At 42.9% G+C, this 16,384-nt stretch overlaps 1 protein-coding gene and 1 pseudogene across 1 annotated transcript; both read right to left on the bottom strand.

Annotated features, from left to right (window-relative positions):
• Window positions 1-1,365: 1,365 nt before the first annotated feature.
• Window positions 1,366-1,895, bottom strand: LOC149153473 (nicotianamine synthase 2-like; annotated as a pseudogene).
• Window positions 1,896-14,395: 12,500 nt separating this feature from the next.
• LOC149153472 (nicotianamine synthase-like) lies at window positions 14,396-15,602 on the bottom strand. Its single transcript, XM_089440951.1, has one exon. The coding sequence runs from the start codon at window positions 15,423-15,425 to the stop codon at window positions 14,580-14,582; it is 846 nt and encodes a 281-aa protein (XP_089297077.1). The 5' UTR covers window positions 15,426-15,602; the 3' UTR covers window positions 14,396-14,579.
• Window positions 15,603-16,384: the final 782 nt, after the last annotated feature.

The following is a 16,384-nucleotide window of genomic DNA, read 5'->3' as shown; positions in this document are numbered from 1 at the left end:
TCGTCTCACTGCATCGTTCACACTCACCCAGGCACCTGTTCACCTCAACTCACCCACTCGCCGAGTCACCAACGTGCTCGCCCGTTCGTGTTTGCCCGAGCGCCAACCCGCCCAACCGAGTCACCAACGCCTGTTGTTCCAACCAATGGTCGTGCTCGTTTGCCTGAGCTCACCCGCTCGCCCGGCATGCCAGCTCGCCAACTCTCGGTCTGCCCGCGCTCCCCATGTGCACCTGCCTAGCTCGCAAACACCCGGTGATCCGACCTCTGTTTAGCTTGCCCGACCTGTGATACCACCCGTCGTTCAACATGCGATGCCACCCAGCGTTCGACCTCCAATACCACTCACTGTTCAACCTTGAACTTTTACTTGATTATTTTTGAATGCCTTATCTCCATTTCCTCCACACCATTATATATGGTAGCTCGACCAAGGTTAGGGTCGTTGACCTATGGCCAGCCAACCCAAGCTTTGGCATTTTGCTAATTTTCCCACATTGGCCATGGTGAGGAGCGCCCACACCCGGGACCGCTCCACCATATAAATTTGCCATCACTCATCCAACACTTAGTCATTTTTTTGAATGACTTTCGCGTTTCCACCATTCAACTCGACTCGTCGCATTGTGCGGGCACTCCCAACTCGTCGATCACCTCCAGCTCGTCGCTCACCCGTCGTCATGCACCCTTCGCCAAACGCACCGTGACTCGGGGGCTTTACACTCAGCCTCCTCCACGGCCACCGATGCCACGATCTCCTCACACAGCAAATGAATCATCAAGGCTTCCTCCTCTTCACGCAGAGTTCACACGGTCGACGTGATTCAAGAATGTTCTACTCATGCTGTTGTGGAGAATAAAAAATGCGTAAGGCCAGAGCTGAATCGGTGCGACTATAGCGCTAAATTTCGCGTTGATCTCCCTTTAAAACGTGTCATTCTCTCCACTCAGGGTTATAGGCAGTCCTCAGCCCTATAGCTCTGATACTATGTCAAAAATATAAGAATCAAATTTATTGAATAAATATGAACAGCTCACAGGTGTAGAACACCACCTGTAAGACTGCCTCTACAGAACACGCTCTACCTTACATGAGAAATATATATAATTCACATACATTTAGGGAAGTTGAAACAACACCCTAGAAAACAAGAACAAACTCCTAATCTAAGGTTTGGTTTGAACCGTCACTCCATTAAAACATCTCTTCATTAATCTCAAACCGAAGGGACATATGCTGCCATAAGTGCTTCAACACGGGCTCTTTATCGGCCTTCTCCATCCCCACTATCACCACCAAAAACACCCCGTCATACTGTCGAAGCTCCGCTGTTACCTTCTCCACATCCACGTCGTGGAATGCCATTCACTTCGCCACCTCCGGGTGGGGGTCGACGAGGTTGCGCGCCACGGCATTACCGGCGAGGTCGTAATCATAGTGGTCGAAGCGAGCAGAGGGCAGGTGGTGCACCGACAGAATGATGGAAGTCAGCGACAGCGGGCTGAAGCCAATGAATGCCCCCCGCTTCGGCACGACGACTCCGGCGTCGCGGAGCGTCTCGAATTCCAGGCGCACCAGCTTCAGGTAATTGTCGTAGTAAGGGAAGGCGCCGAGGTGGTGCAGGGGGAAGGGTTGGCGACCCAACCGGGCGGAAAAGTGCTTCTCCAGCAACCCTTTGGCCTCGGCACAGAGGCAGATAAGGGAATCTGTTGTTCCCTGTTGCTTAAATACCGAACGTCTGTATTGCTTGGCTGCTTACACAGATTCACCAGTTCGGAGAAGAGGGTGTCGACATTTGTGGAGGGTGTGAGGCATCCCAGTTGTGAAATCTCACCGTATAATTGAAATACGCGCTCTACCAACACCTTGTGCAAATCTTGATTGTTTTTTGCCATCTTTGAATGTCGACACTCACTACACAAACATGTCCCACTGAATGCACTGACTTGCCCTTTATGCTAAGTACGATGGATAAATTTGATATGTAACTTTCAGTTTCGACATGTAATTTTCAATACCGGATTAAGAAAGCACAATGGTCTATTTGAAAATGTCCAACGCACTCTGTTTGTTTAAAGGTTTTGGAGAATGTTAAGTGTGAATGTGGTTCCTGCATAGAATTTGTTGACATCAACCTAGTAGGGGGTCAACATAGATTTGAATATTGAGTATTACTTTTTGTTTGCACTCTGATTGTTTAAAGTTTTTGAAAAATGTTAAGTGTGAATGGGGTTCCTGCATAGAATTTGTTCACATCACCTTTTTTTTTAAATTGCGGATCAACTTCCAATGGTGGATTTATGAGCGAGGGGATGTTGACAGGGACGCTTCCTCAATCACGCACTGCGCGCTTTGTATAGAATTCATGGGAAGTCCATAGACCTTCCCGTCTAGGGACCACTCACTGTTACTTAATTCGGTGGATTTTGTTGTTATGGATTTTGAGTAAAAAAAAACTATTTTTTTGAAATGTGGTTTAGTGAAAAAGCTTATTAAGATTTTTCACTTTACATTATTATTAAATTGATAACTAATATTTTTATAAGTGAGTATTTTTTGATAAAATGATATGTTGCATGAGTTTCTGGAATGTGGGAATGTTGGGAACTTGGGTACCAGTGTCAGGAATTGCTAGAGGTTTCTTTAAAATTTACTTGAAACTATAATGGTGCAACTAAGGACCTCTGTGGTATTATGATGATTATCTCGGTGAAGAAGTAATGATGATGATGATCTCAATAGTAAGAAGAGCATTGGTATTTTGGTCTTGGAGTACCCTAGTAGGTCAAGGGTCATGATCTTGGTATTTGTCAATTGGAATCTCTATAAGAAGAATGGTCTTGCCACGCTTGACCCACTCCTCTGCTTTGGCAGAGCACGTAGATAAATCTAAGCATCACATATTTATTGAGGAGGGTGAAGAAGTAATGATGATGATGATCTCAATAGTAAGAAGAGGATTGGTATTTTGGTCTTGGAGTACCCTAGTAAGTCAAGGGTCATGGTCTTAGTATTCGTCAATTGGAATCTCTATAAGAAGAATGGTCCTGCCATGCTTGACCTGCTCCTCTGCTTTGGCGGAGCATGTAAATAAATCCAAGCACCACATATTTATTGAGAAAGCCCAAGTCGTTGTTAGGGTTAGTCATTTCTGTCATCGTAAATTGAGAGAAGCCCTAGAAATTCAAAAAATACCTAATAATTTGAATAGTTGGAATACTAGTAGAAGTTGGGTCTATGTCCTGTCCTCCAGTTTTTTAGGCTTCTTTTTGGGGTTTATTTTGTTTGCTTATCTATGTAGGTATTGGCATCCTTTTACAGTATTTGTTGTTGATTTATTCTTCATTAGAGTTTGTTTTCCCTTCGTGTTTCTATGTATTTTATCATCCTATTCATTCTTAACTCCTTTTAGTATTTTTGTTATTCATTTATTTTTATTTTTATTTATTTATTTATTTTATTGTTGACCCCATTTTATTTATTGATTATTTTTCTTTGCATATATATGTGTGTGTGTGTGTTTTTTCTTTCTATTTTTATTTATATATATATATATATATTTCTTTGACTTGTGTATATTTTTGTTTTATTTTATTTGTTTTTCCATTAATTATTTTTAATTTATTTTATTTTACTTCCATTAATTATTTTATTTGTCAAATGATCTTGTCCTGATTAGTGATTAGGGTCTTCACTCATTTTTATAATTTTTGACTCCCCTCTTTTAAAATTTGACTTTGATTGATTTATTTATTTTTATTTTTAAATTAATTTAAATATTATTTCTCAAAAACTACCTCTTTAATATAGTGGTTACTTATTAATATTTGTTTTTTAATAAATTAATAAACTAATATCACAATTTAAATATTATTTTTCAAAAACTTTGAATAAATTTTTATTATTTCATATACTATTAATATTATAAGCTTTTATTTATCTATATAATTAGTAGTTAAATACAATAATTAATTTTATTCAAATATGGTATTAAATATAACATAACTAACTTATAAATTAATTAAATGATTTCTTTCTTTCCATATCCCTTGGTCCAATCCAATCAAATTTAGTCGCTTCCTAGTCTATTATAGTCATTTCCTAGTCAAATATAGTCATTGGATGATATTCTCTCTATTTAACATGCAGTCATGATCTGGTTCTTCAACTTGTCCTGACGATGAACCACACTTGTTGGTTTGAAACACGTCGACAAATGAATGATGAGGTGGTTTCACCAAAACCCTCTCAATAAACTTGTTATAGATCACAAAAGCCTAAATTCAACAATTACATCCCTGCACGAAAAGGCCATTGCAACTAAGGTTCATCATTTTGAACTGGCACACTCGCAAGTTTCAGAGTTAAGTCAGATTTTGTGTTCCTTAAGAGATGCAGAGATTCTTCTATCATCCCATTTTTTCCTAGATTAATCATCGCCTTAATACTCCTGAAAACCATCGTGTCTTTCTGAAGGTCAGTTTAGCATTACTGAGGTATGAGATTTGCAGGATCAAGAGAGTTTTGGATCAGCTTTCTTGAAATCTTCTTGCTCTGCATCTCGAACTTTCTGGCATATTTTTTGCCTCCCTTTGGTCAAGGGTTGATGCTTGTTCAACTCTTAAATCACTGCGAATGGAGGATTCGTAGAGACAGAAGCAGGCTTTAAAGTTTCGGAAGTTGTCGAAAAATTCCTCTATGCTCGGTGATCCTTTTCTCCCCGGAGGTAAGCCGTCCCACGGCCAACTTTCGATTAGTCAGATTTTTTCTCTTCGATCTTGGGTCAATTTTTGTTTGGGTGTTGACTGCTCCCCTACGTAGTGTGGTCTGTTATTGGGTTCGAATGTAGCAGCTGACTCCTTGGTCTTTTCCATCATGTCCCTAGATCTTCGATGTCTGGCTTGGAGCCTATTTCGCTGCTTTCATATTCATATCTAACTCGTGCACCTATTTGTCGTTCCTCTCTGGGATCTGGCTTGACCCATAACGCTTTACATTCCTCTATTTCAGATCTCAGCCTTCCGATTGGCCGATTCCCGACAAGGGAACTGTCTCCAACATTATCGATCTTTCTCCTCCTGGACCCTCCCTTCCCTGCGGATTTGCTCGCCCTCCGGTCATGCCAAGCTCTGACGTAAACCCATCGCAAGGTCTCTCCTCTCTTGATCATTCGTCCCTGCCAAGCTCGTTCGTTGACCAGCTGAAGTCCTCCCATGGTGATCTTAATGGTTCAAGTTTGTGCGGCCACAGTCCCCCTTCTATGCAGGATATCGGTGTTGCTGTCAGTGTCGGTACCTAGTTCTGATCTCCAGGCTAGCGTCCATTCCGTGGTCTTTTTCTGCATTCCTTTGTGTCACGCCCCTAGGTCTACGGTAGTTTTCCAACCGTTGTCCGGCGGGGTGCGGCACCAAGGTGTACTTTATTTTTCGTAATACTTGTACACTTGGACTACGCCTTCCACATTAACATACTTAATTCATCTTCTTCAATTAAGTAAAAGCATTAATCTTCATATACAATTATAAACAATATGCAATGTAAAACCGAGAACATAACAATTGCACACAATTTATAATGGGAGGGGCAACTCCCGAACGAGTTCGCCCAATATATTATGAATCTCTTTCAATAATACAATCACATAAGTGTGCCGGGCAAGTCCACGGACAACACTTAGAATAATTACAATGAGGCAAGAAAGCCTTTTGCAATTCGATACCAATCACCCTTGGTAGGAGCGAGCTCACCCGAGCCTCCAAAACTCCACCAAGCCAATTCTGCACCAAACCGTCCTTCACCGTGAACCGTCGTCCTCAAACCAATCCCCGGTAAAATCTGCGCACTTATTCTCTTATGCGCATGAGAGATGCGCACTTCTCTGCGTCCTCTTTATTTCAGATCGAATACAAGAGGAGAGCGAAGTGCTTGTTGCCAAATGAGCCTTTTGCGCCTTGAATATATAGCCATCTCAACTCTTTGATGAAGGGGTGTCAGCTCTTAGGCCGACCCCCATAATACATACGTTGGAGCCCCTACTTTACTTTTTAGTAGGTCGGCCCTTGCCTAAGGGCAAGGCCTCCCTACGCCCTTATAAAGTTCTGCAACTCCATCGCATTATTTTCCAAGTGTTATGTATGTGCTCCCAAAACGTCGCAGCCGGCTCGTATGAACGTCGCACGCTGTCCGCCCTTCGTCGCATGTCGCCCGTCGTCGTCGCACTGCCGTTTCCTGTCGCACATTGCCCGGTTGTGGTCGCGTTCTGTCCGTCCGCCGTATGGAGGGGCGCCCGCCCGGGTCGCCCTCCCTTCGCACACATCTACGCTGTCCAACCGTGCCACGCCCTCATCGAACCAACTCGCGTCCATATCGTGCTGTCGCCATGTTCGCTGTTCGGTGGTCCGCCCATCGGGCGTGGGCCGCCCACGGGTCGCCCGCCCATCGGGCGCGGGTCGCCCTCGGGTCGCCCTTCCGTTTCAGCTCGCCCGAGCCTCAACTGTCAACCTGTTCGCTGAGTCGGGTAGCTGCACCCGCGTCCTAACTCGCTGCAGCTCGTCCGCAGCTCGCCCTTGTCCGCCGGATGTCGCAGCTCGCCAAACTGTCCATCGCTCGCCGTGCACGGGTCGCGGCGCCCGGGGCGCCTGCCCGTCGTGCACGGGTCGCCCGCGGTTCGCCCATGGGTCGCCCGCTCGGGTCGCCCGCCCGTCGTGCACGGGTCGCCCACGGGTCGCCCACCCGGGTCGCCCGCCAAGTGAAGGCGCGCCTCTGCCCAAGTCGCCAGGGCGTTACACTCTCCTCCACCTGAAGACGTTGTCGTCCCGACAACATCCCATCTTAGTGATTCTCCACCAAGATTAATATCGACCATGATGTAGACTCCTCCATATAAGGCAACACCTCTGCAACATATATAAGGTCCCGTCTCCACCAAGTCATCTCCATGTGCCAACTGCCCATGTATAACAAGTGCTACACATCCTAGCCATGTGTCAACACTCATCTCTACGATTCCATGCTCAGGTCCATGGAAACCCCATCTTTCTGCAGCACGTTGTGATCACCATACCTGCTCAACCAAGTTTGAGGGCTCACTGCCATGAGCAGCTTAACAATGAGCCCCATCTTCTATGTCATCTAAGAAGATAGGAGAGCCAGGAAGCTCCCTCCCTGGCTTTCATCCACCCATGTGTCGGATTGATACTGCGTCCTTAAGTATTTGTGCACGGCTTCAACTTCTTCATATGTGCACCCAAGCTTGCCTAGCTTGTCCTTTGTCAGCTGAAAGTCATATATGCCCATAGCATACCTGCAAAAGTCCACTATCCCGGCGGGATCTCTACCCTCATAACCTCCATCAATTACTGTTTCTGAAGTATCCCTCGGCCTTGTTTCATTGTGAGGTTTGGTAGAAGATGTCCCCAACAAGTGTTTCCAGGTTCGTGAGGTCCTTTCCTCACTTCCATTCTTCTTCTTTCCGGCCTTCGCAATGAAGTCAACAAGCTTCCTTTCCTTCGTTGCTTGAACCACACTCCCAAGTCCCCTTTGCTCCACATCTTCATGCTTCACATTTGGGTCTTTAGGATATAAAGTCATAGAAGCCATCCTTGGTCTATATCCCAAGCAACTCCTTCTATTCATCGGTACCATCATGTTCTTTCCTTCAGCCGTGATTAAGAGAAGATCCCGAGTCATCATTGGTATGGCTTGGGCAAGTCTCATAAAGTCTAGCCCCAACACCATAGAATGATCATCCATATCCACAACTCTCAAATCCAACTTCCCGAACCATGATCCCACCTTTACCTGAGTGTCCTTCAATACACCATCAACAGCTCTAATGGAAGAGTTAACTGCTTTGAAAGCACTGCATTCCCCTTCCATCTTTGTTTTCTTCCCAAAAGACCTTGCTGCCTTCCTGCTTACGAAGCTATGAGTAGCCCCCGTATCAATCAAAGTTGCAAGTCTTTTGCCCTTTACGGTTGCCTGCACAAAACTTAGCTTCAAGGAACCATCTTCCTCTATTGGCTTTGTCTTGCGCCTTATCTCAGCAACTTGTTTCAAGAATTCGGTCTCAGAGGTGTCGATAGGCTTATGCTCCTTCTCGACATTCCTCTTAAGGTACTTTACTTCCTTGCTTGGTTCCTCTAGGGAACTCGGCCCTGGTCTAGCTTGACTTGCTTCAAGCTCTCCTTCTGTCGTGTTCTGCTCAAGTGTACCAATCAAGTGTCCATCGACTAAGTCCATGGAACTAAACTTCCGGATGTCCTCTGGGTGCTCCCGGTAATGAGTCTCCAACCTGTCAATGTAATCAAGTTCTTCTTGTTCAATCACAACGATCTTTTTCCCAAGAAGCTTCTTCTTTATTTCTTCCTCAATTCGCTTGACTTCGGCTTCCACTTTAGCACTTTCCTTCCTTAACCGAGCTCTTTCATCAAAGAGTTCTTGAAGGCCAAGTCCACCTCGTTGGATCTCGTCATCAAACTCATTGAGTTCAAGGTCTGTCGTACTTTCGCATTGGCTTCTGAGTTCTTCAAGTTCTCTCCTTAGTTCCGAGCAGCTTTCTCGAATCTTCATGTTCTCAGCTTGCATTGCAACCCAGTTAGAACTCCATCGACTCATGTGTTCCAATATTTCGTACCGGAAGGCCTTAACTGCACTATGGTTGGATTCGCCATCATCCACCATTACTGCTTTATCGACCTTCTCCATATTTACCGAGTCACCTGCTTTAGATCAAGCAGATTCACCTTCAATTTTCAACCGAGACAACCTTGTCCAAGTCTTCACGAGCAACCCTGCTCTGATACCACCTGTCACGCCCCCAGGTCTACGGTAGTCTTCCAACCGTTGTCCGGCGAGGTGCGGCACCAACGTGTACTTTCTTTTTCGTAATACTTGTACACTTGGACTACGCCTTCCACATTAACATACTTAATTCATCTTCTTCAATTAAGTAAAAGCATTAATCTTCATATACAATTATAACCAATATGCAATGTAAAACCGAGAACATAACAATTGCACACAATTATAATGGGAGGGGCAACTCCCGAACGAGTTCGCCCAATATATTATGAATCTCTTTCAATAATACAATCACATAAGTGTGCCGGGCAAGTCCACGGCCAACACTTAGAATAATTACAACGAGGCAAGAAAGCCTTTTACAATTCGATACCAATCACCCTTGGTAGGAGCGAGCTCACCCGAGCCTCCAAAACTCCACCAAGCCAATTCTGCACCAAACCGTCCTTCACCGTGAACCGTCGTCCTCAAACCAATCCCCGGTAAAATCTGCGCACTTATTCTCTTATGCGCATGAGAGATGCGCACTTCTCTGCGTCCTCTTTATTTCAGATCGAATACAAGAGGAGAGCGAAGTGCTTGTTGCCAAATGAGCCTTCTGCGCCTTGAATATATAGCCATCTCAACTCTTTGATGAAGGGGTGTCAGCTCTTAGGCCGACCCCCATAATACATACGTTGGAGCCCCTACTTTACTTTTTAGTAGGTCGGCCCTTGCCTAAGGGCAAGGCCTCCCTACGCCCTTATAAAGTTCTGCAACTCCATCGCATTATTTTCCAAGTGTTATGTATGTGCTCCCAAAACGTCGCAGCCGGCTCGTATGAACGTCGCACGCTGTTCGCCCTTCGTCGTCGCACTGTTGTTTCCTGTCGCACATTGCCCGGTTGTGGTCGCGTTCAGTCCGTCCGCCGTATGGAGGGGCGCCCGCCTGGGTCGCCCTCCCTTCGCACACATCTACGCTATCCAACCGTGCCACGCCCTCATCGAACCAAATCGCGTCCATATCGTGCTGTCGCCATGTTCGATGTTTGGTGGTCCGCCCATCGGGCGTGGGCCGCCCACGGGTCGCCCGCCCATCGGGTGCGGGTCGCCCTCGGGTCGCCCTGCCGTTTCAGCTCGCCCGAGCCTCAACTGTTAACCTGTTCGCCGAGTCGGGTAGCTGCACCTACGTCCTAACTTGCTGCAGCTCGTTCGCAGCTCGCCCTTGTCCGCCGGATGTCGCAGCTCGCCAAACTGTACATCGCTTACCGTGCATGGGTCGCGGCGCCCGGGGCGCCTGCCCGTCGTGCACGGGTCGCCCGCAGTTCGCCCATGGGTCGCCCGTCCGGGTCGCCCGCCTGTCGTGCACGGGTCGCCCACCCGGGTCGCCTGCCAAGTGAAGGCGCGCCTCTGCCCAAGTCGTCAGGGCGTTACACTTTGAGTCGGGTTCTTGTAATATTAAGGATGATAATTTGCATTTAGATAGGTTGAATCATTTTAATTGTTATTATAATAATAATACTAATAATAATTATTATTATTATTATTTTTATTTGGGTGATTACAATATAAATGTAAGTTATAATAATAATAATAATAATAATAATAATAATAATAACGAGTCTAACTTATAATAATAGTGAGTCAACCTATAGCAATAGTAGTATTAATAGCGGAAAGTATAATATTGATGAGTATCCGAAAGATAATAATAATAATAATAATAATAATAATAATAAGCTTCCTCTTCTTTCTCCTAATAATAGGGTTGTTAATCTTTCATCATTTTCCTTTCCCCCTTTCATCTTTAGCCTTCTTGAGAAAGGTTAAATTTTTCCCTCGCCGCTAAGAAGATCCCCGTAAAAGACATTATGTGTGACATATAGTTTGGGATTAGGTGCTTGCCTGCTAATATTAAGAACACTATAAGGCGGGACATCGATGTTGTCCTCAGGAAGGCAAAGCCCCCTAGAAGCAATATTAGCAAGGCTAAGTTTGAGGCCTCAGATCCTTGAACCACAACAAGGACATCGTGGTTCTCAAAGCCGACAAAGGAGGGCCCAATTTCATCCTTGATAAGGAGGATTATCGCTAGAATATGTTGGATTATCTTTGTAATAGTGGCAGTTATAGAAATCTTAGCAAGAATCTTCTGAAAAAGATCTCTAGAACTGTCGCTCTTGCTATTAAATCCAGTGATTCAGTGGGTTCCTTTTGCCATAAACTTATTGAGAGTAGCCCCATCACTCCATGGATCTATGGGCTTCCAAAGATTCAAAAAGAAGGGGCTCCCCTAAGACCCATTGTGAACACCATAGGTGGTCCAACCTACCTCCTAGCTAAATACCTAGCCTTGAAGCTTAGACCCCTTGTTGGCCTCACAATGTCGTTCATCAAAGACTCTTCATCCTTCGTCATTGATCTTAAAAGCATAAAGTTTGACCCTAGGGACATTCATGTGAGTTTCAATATGGTCTCCCTTTACACTTGCATTCCTATAAAGGAGGCCATTGAGATCATCAACTGCCTAAACGATCCTGATACCGCTCATTTAGTTGAAATTTGTCTCATGTCTACTTTCTTCAGCTTTGAAGGTGAATTCTATGAACAGACCTGCGGGGTTGCTATGGGCTCCCCCCTGTCCCCGGTTGTTGCTAATCTTTTTATGGAAGACTTTGAATCTAGAGCTTTGGCCTCAGCCCGTCTCTTGCCCAAGATGTGGAAGAGATTTGTTGACGACACTGGTGTCATTTGGTCTCATGGCCAGAAAGAGTTGGATCTATTTTTCCAGCATCTCAACAATCAATCCCCATTCATAAAGTTCACTATGGAGCAAGAATTTGATGGGTGTTTTCCTTTCCTTGATGTTCTCATTTAAGACAATTCTTTCTCCCACCAAGTGTTTAGGAAGAAAACTCATACTACGTAGTATCTTCATGCTAGCTCCCATCATTTCCCTACTCAAAAGTTGGGTTTCCTCAACACGCTTGCGACTCGTGCGCTAAGAATCTCTAATGAAAAGAACCTTGATAAAGAGAAAGCCCATCTCCTTAACATTTTTGTTAATAATGGTTATAGTAGGCACCAAGGTCTGAAAGCTTTCCTAAAAGCCAACAAAGGTCCTAAGGTTAAGAAAGACCCTAAGGATCGAGTGTCAGGGGTTCATCTCCCTTTCATCCAAGGGACCACTGATAAGATTGCGAGGATCCTCAGGAGGCATAATGTTCCCTCTACCTTTAGACCCCTTAACACCATCTGTAGCTCCCTTAGATCAGTAAAAGACCCTATTGACCCCAAGGACATGAAAGGTGTCTATGTTATTCCTTGTTCCTGTGGGACCCCCTATGTTGGTGAGACAGGGCGCTCTATTAATCAAAGGATTCATGAGCACTCAGCTGACATAAAACATGGGAGGACCCGGTCTTCCGCCTTGGCAGAACACGTGGAAAAGACTAAGCATCACATATGTATTGAGGAGGCCCGTGTTATTGCCAAGATTGCACCTTTTCATCACCGGAAGTTTAAGGAGGCCATAGAAATTGAAAAAAGGCCGAGCAATGTCAATAGGGATGATGACTGGAAAATCAACAGTTCTTGGATCCCTACCTTTTCTTCATTACCCCCCGGTCCCCACCCTTTGTGTTGTGTTTTTCAGTGAGATCTTCTCTGCTTTTTCCCCCTTGTCTTCTGGATCGTTGGTTTTCCTTTTTATTCCTTCTCTGCTCTTTGATTTTTATTCAATTTTTAGTATTTTATTTTAATTTTACTAGTTCTCTTATAGATTAAAAATAAGAACATAATGGTTTTGTTTGAATAAGAAATATTTTTTTTTAATTAACATAATGTATAAATAAATAAAAATCTTTTTACCAAAACATGGATGAAGGTATTTCAAAGATGGGAACTAATTAAATAAAGTTAACTATGAATTAACTAACTAATTAGTAACAACTATATTCTTTCTCAATGATTCTTCAATGACTTGAATCTATTTTCCTAGTGGTTTTAATTAGAAGAAATTGTTGCATATTCAATTATTTAACTAACTAAATTAATTATACTTTTAATAAACTTTTATTAATTTTTATTATTTCATATAGTATTAATATTTATGCCTTTAAATATAATTAAATAAAGTTAATTATGAATTAACTAACTAATTAGTAACAACTATATTCTTTCTCAATAATTCTTCAATGACTTGAATCTATTTTCCTAGTGGTTTTAATTAGAAGAAATTGTTGCATTATTTAACTAACTAAATTAGTTATACTTTTAATAAACTTTTATTAATTTTTATTATTTCATATACTATTAATATTATAAGCTCTTATTTATCTATATAATTAGCAGTTAAATACAATAAATTACTTTTATTCAAATATAGTATTAAATATAATGTAACTAACTTATAAATTAATTAACTGATTTATCCCTTTCTCTTGGTCAATTTAGTCGTTTCCTAGTCTATTATAGTTGTTTCCTAGTTAAATATAACCATTGGATGATCTGCTCTCTCTATTTAACATACAGCCATGATCTGGTTCTTCAACTTGTCTTGACTATGAACCACATGTGATTTTTGCGAAAACCCCTCTCAATAAACTTGTTATGGATCACAAAAACCTAAATTCAACAATTATATATTTATCATATTCAAAAATAAATAATATTTTGAAAAAATAACATAATATTATAAAATGTTTATTTTAAAATAAACATACTTAATAGTATAATTAAATAAATAATAAACCTCCATTCATAATAAACATTAAAAACACTTATTTATTCATTATAAACTTTAAAAACACTTATTTAAAATAAAAAAACACCAACAACATGATACATGTACTCGAGTTTAAATATTATAAACAAGCATTATCCTTAATTCACTCCCTTCCGCAACAACTGCCATCATGAGAAAGTCTGACCACATTCACCTTTAAATATTAATGTTTGCACTAAGGCCAAGAAAAACACTAAACAACAAAAAAAAATATGGTAAAACATTGTTCCTCTCGGTTCCTTTTATTTCGTATAAACTCAAAGGATAATTCATTCCATATTTAGAGAATTTAAAAGTCCCCTTCCATTGTGTAAGCTCTCCTAATCTATGGTAGCTTCCTCCTGATTTTTGTTAAGGTGCTCTTTATATTTGCAAGGACGAAGGTATTCCATTACTCCATACATACGTATCCTTTTTTTTTCTACGTGCAAAGCTATGCGTTATGTGGTGTCGGGAATGTTTCTCAATAGCCCATGCATATCAGAGTCTATGCTTCTTTGCCAAATTTAGAACACTGTTATTAATACTAATACTACCGCATATGAATCCCATGACCTCTATGTCCCCAACCCACCATCTCTCAATTGAGTGATGCTTTGTAAATTAATTTATAGATTGAACACATGCCTAAAGCATAAGAAATTAATGCACGATTAGACTAGGCCATGGCCTGTGCATGCACTGTAATTTCATTAAATAATACATTAAAGATAGATTATTTGTAAAAATATGGGCTAGAGAATAGAATTGGTAATGAGACTTATATTCATATTACTTGTGTCTTCTTACACTTGAATATAACTTGTGTCTTCTTACACTACAAGTAGGAGAGATTTACAAGTATATGGTTACGCCTCAGAAATTCAAACAACTATGAAACTACTTAACCATCTATACTTACCAATCTATTTGATAAACTTGCTAGATGCGCTAGTATCACAAATATCGGCGCTGATTATATGCGAAATAAAAAACTAGAACTGGAATAATTTGACGGGGAGATTAAGATTATGTCATTCCGGGTCATCGACGCGATTACGAGCGAGTATGACAGAATTGATAACCTCATTCGTGGGGTGGACGACGGACAACACATCGAAGCCCGGCAGGTCGTCCGCCTCCACCACAGGATAAAGGAACGCCCTCGCTCCCTGTGCGCTTCGCAGGAGGAGGACGGCCCCGGGGGCCATGTGCTGCCGGAGGTGCTTCACCACGCGCTCTTTATCGCCCTTCTCCATCCCCACTAGCGCCGCCAGGAACACAACGTCGTACTGCCGAAGCTCCGCCGTTACCTTCTCCACATCCGCGTCGTGGAACGCCATTCGCTTCGCCACCTCCGGGTGGGGGGCGACGAGGAGGCGCGCCATGGCATTAGCGGCGGGGTCGTAATCATAGTTGTCGAAGCGAGCGGAGGGCAGGTGGTGCACCGCCAGAACGATGGAAGTCAGCGGCAGTGGGCCGGAGCCGAGGAATGCCACCCGCTTCGGCGCCACGACCCCGGCGTCGCGGAGCGTCTCGAATTCCAGGCGTGCCAGCTTCAGGTAATTGTTGTAGTAAGGGAAGGCGCCGAGGTGGTGCAGGGGAAATGGTTGGCGGCCCAGCCGGGCGGAAAAGTGCTTCTCCAGCAACCCTTCGGCCTCGGCGCAGAGGCGGATAAGGTGGGACCGAATCTGTTGTTCCCCGTTGCTTAAATACCGAACGTCTATATTGCTGGGCTGCTTGCACAGATTCACCAGCTCGGAGAAAAGGGTGTCGACATTTGTGGAGGGTTTGAGGCATCCAAGCCGTGAAATCTGGCCGTACAATTGAAATACGCGCTCTACCAACACTTTGTGCGAGTCTTGATCGTTTCTGGCCATCTCTGAATGTCGACACTCACTACACAAACACGTCCCACCGCAGGCGCCGACTTGCCTTTTATGCTACGTAGGACATGCAATTTTCAGTACAGGATTACATGAAATTCGACATGTTTAAAGGTTTTGGAGAATGTTAAGTGTGAATGCGGTTCCTGCATAGAATTTGTGGACGTCAGTCTAGCAGGGGTCAACGTGGATTTGAATATTAAGCATTACCTTTTGTTTGCACTCTGATTGTTTAAAGTTTTTGGAAAATGTTAAGTGTGAATGGGGTTCCTGCATAGAATTTGTTCACGTCACCTTTTTTTCTGAAATTGCGGATCAGCTTCCAATGGTGGATTTATGAGCGAGGGGATGTTGACAGGGACGCTTCCTCAATCATGCACTGCGTGCTTTCTATAGGGATTTTGAGAAAAAAAATTAAAATTGTTTTGTGAAGTGCGGTCTCGTCAAAAAACTTATGAAGTTTTTTCACTTTCGATTATTATTATTGAAACGATAATTAATAGTTTCATACGTTGAGCATTCGAGGAGATGCAAGTTTTTTTTTCCTATTTTTGTTTGAAGTATTGTCCATTTACCAGTTCCACATTTTAGATGATGGGAGCTAGTCCTAAGGGGTGCAATTAAAATTTTAACTTTTCTTTTTATTCAAAAAAACTCAAATACTCTTTATCATCATGTTTCGAGGTTAGGTTAAATTCTTTCACATAATAAGTTATTTTTTGCCTACTTATTTGGTCTACATGACAATCCTAATTTTTTCTTCACCCATTTTTTATCTCCTCTCCTTAACGTAAAGACAATAATGCAAATTTATATTCCATTTGGGATTCTATTTTATTTCATCCATATTTTTTTCCAACCAACCAATGAGTAATGTAAAATAAATGATGTAGGGCAGACTTTCTGTGGCCTCCCACGCAATCATGCAATCAGTCGGCACGCCATGCCATGCT

This window comes from Pinus tabuliformis, chromosome 9 (assembly GCF_031772625.1).
Source record: "Pinus tabuliformis cultivar Carrire ecotype Pingquan chromosome 9, CPIR1, whole genome shotgun sequence".
Classification (NCBI taxonomy): Eukaryota; Viridiplantae; Streptophyta; class Pinopsida; order Pinales; family Pinaceae; genus Pinus; species Pinus tabuliformis.
Note: the sequence above shows the minus strand (reverse complement) of the source record. Positions and strands in the feature narration are given on the sequence as shown.